A 1,375-nucleotide genomic window follows, 5' to 3' on the forward strand; every position below is an offset into this window, starting at 1 on the left:
TAAAGAATAGGCCAGACTATTCGGTGTATGTGTAGGCATAGGGAAAGTAATATAAAGTAATGAATGTAATAAACAAGAACAATCAGAGATTTCAGATCTCCACCAATGAATATTGCTTACATTTTACTGAAGTATACAGATAAAAAAATTCTTCTTTTGCATATGCTGACCGTTGATGAATATATCTTTAACATTTAACTAAAGTCTACGGACAACACCTCCGCCTTTTCATATGCTGCCTGCAGATGGTGAAAAATGCAAATCCAGATCTAGAATCCATATCCTGATCATCTCCAAAATTTAATGGGGTCTTCCATGACCTAAGATCTACCTGCAATGGAAATATCGTCAATATCCGTCGAGTAGTTTTAACGTAATCCTGTCCACACACAAACAGACAGACACACAAATAAATGAATAAATAACCCGTCTCGTTTTATATAACATCCTTGATGGAGGTAAAAATAAGGTGATGACTAGAAGCCAAAAGAGACAGAATATTGAATGTGAAAAAGATTTCCAGTTTCGAAGGAGGATTGAATTGTATGGTAAAGTCGATTTAATCAACATGGCTGACCATTCAGAACGTAATTCTTAGTCATATCTAACCTGGGATTGCGAAGCCTGACTAATGAAGTGAGGACTTATCCCAAGTGTCTGTATAGGACGCACACACACACTCACACACACTCACACACGTACAAACACACTCTCTCTCGTACAGAGTCAAATTTTGATCACAGTCAATAAACCAATTGTTTCTAGTATACATCGTTTACTACACATTATATGAATTTAACTAGTGTACGCGACCCGTCAAAATTATCTCTAAATATCTAGATAGATATGCTCACACAAGCACACACACAGATTCAACCCCCCCCCCCCACTACAACCCCCTTTCCTAACTACCACACGGCAGTTTAGCCTGTTTGTGGGCATTGTTGTTTCCGACCGTTGCCTCTTATATATATATATATATATATATATATATATATATATATATATATATATATATATATATATATATATATATATATATATATATATATGGATAGATATATAGATAAATAGTTAGATACACCAAGAAACTGGCTTTTTATCCTATTGGGGAGATAATTAAAGTGGTATATTATTTTTCAAAGTAATTCTTACGTTTTTCGCTTGAGTTTTCGTTTTCGTATCTAATTTTCTTCTTCTTTGCTTGTCATTTGATGTGTTTTAATAAAATTAATTACTTTTTTAGTGAGAATTCTATATGCCTAAACTTCCTCAAACACAAACATTTCCAACCCAAAGGTAGAAACCTTGTTTGATCATGAAAGAAAACCCTTAAACCTATTCATGAGTAAAACCCTATAGAATGGAAAACCTA

General features: G+C 33.7%; 1 protein-coding gene across 1 annotated transcript in view; it reads left to right on the forward strand.

The window, feature by feature from the left end:
• Positions 1-472: 472 nt before the first annotated feature.
• The window catches only part of LOC137619006 (uncharacterized), a 2,412-nt gene continuing 1,509 nt past the window's right edge, over positions 473-1,375 (forward strand). Inside the window, exon 1 of the mRNA XM_068349205.1 lies at positions 473-587. Within this exon, the coding sequence (XP_068205306.1) occupies positions 473-587 (115 nt within the window). The remainder of the gene's footprint in view (positions 588-1,375) is intronic.

The sequence above is a fragment of the Palaemon carinicauda genome, chromosome 25, assembly GCF_036898095.1.
Source record: "Palaemon carinicauda isolate YSFRI2023 chromosome 25, ASM3689809v2, whole genome shotgun sequence".
Lineage (NCBI taxonomy): Eukaryota > Metazoa > Arthropoda > Malacostraca > Decapoda > Palaemonidae > Palaemon > Palaemon carinicauda.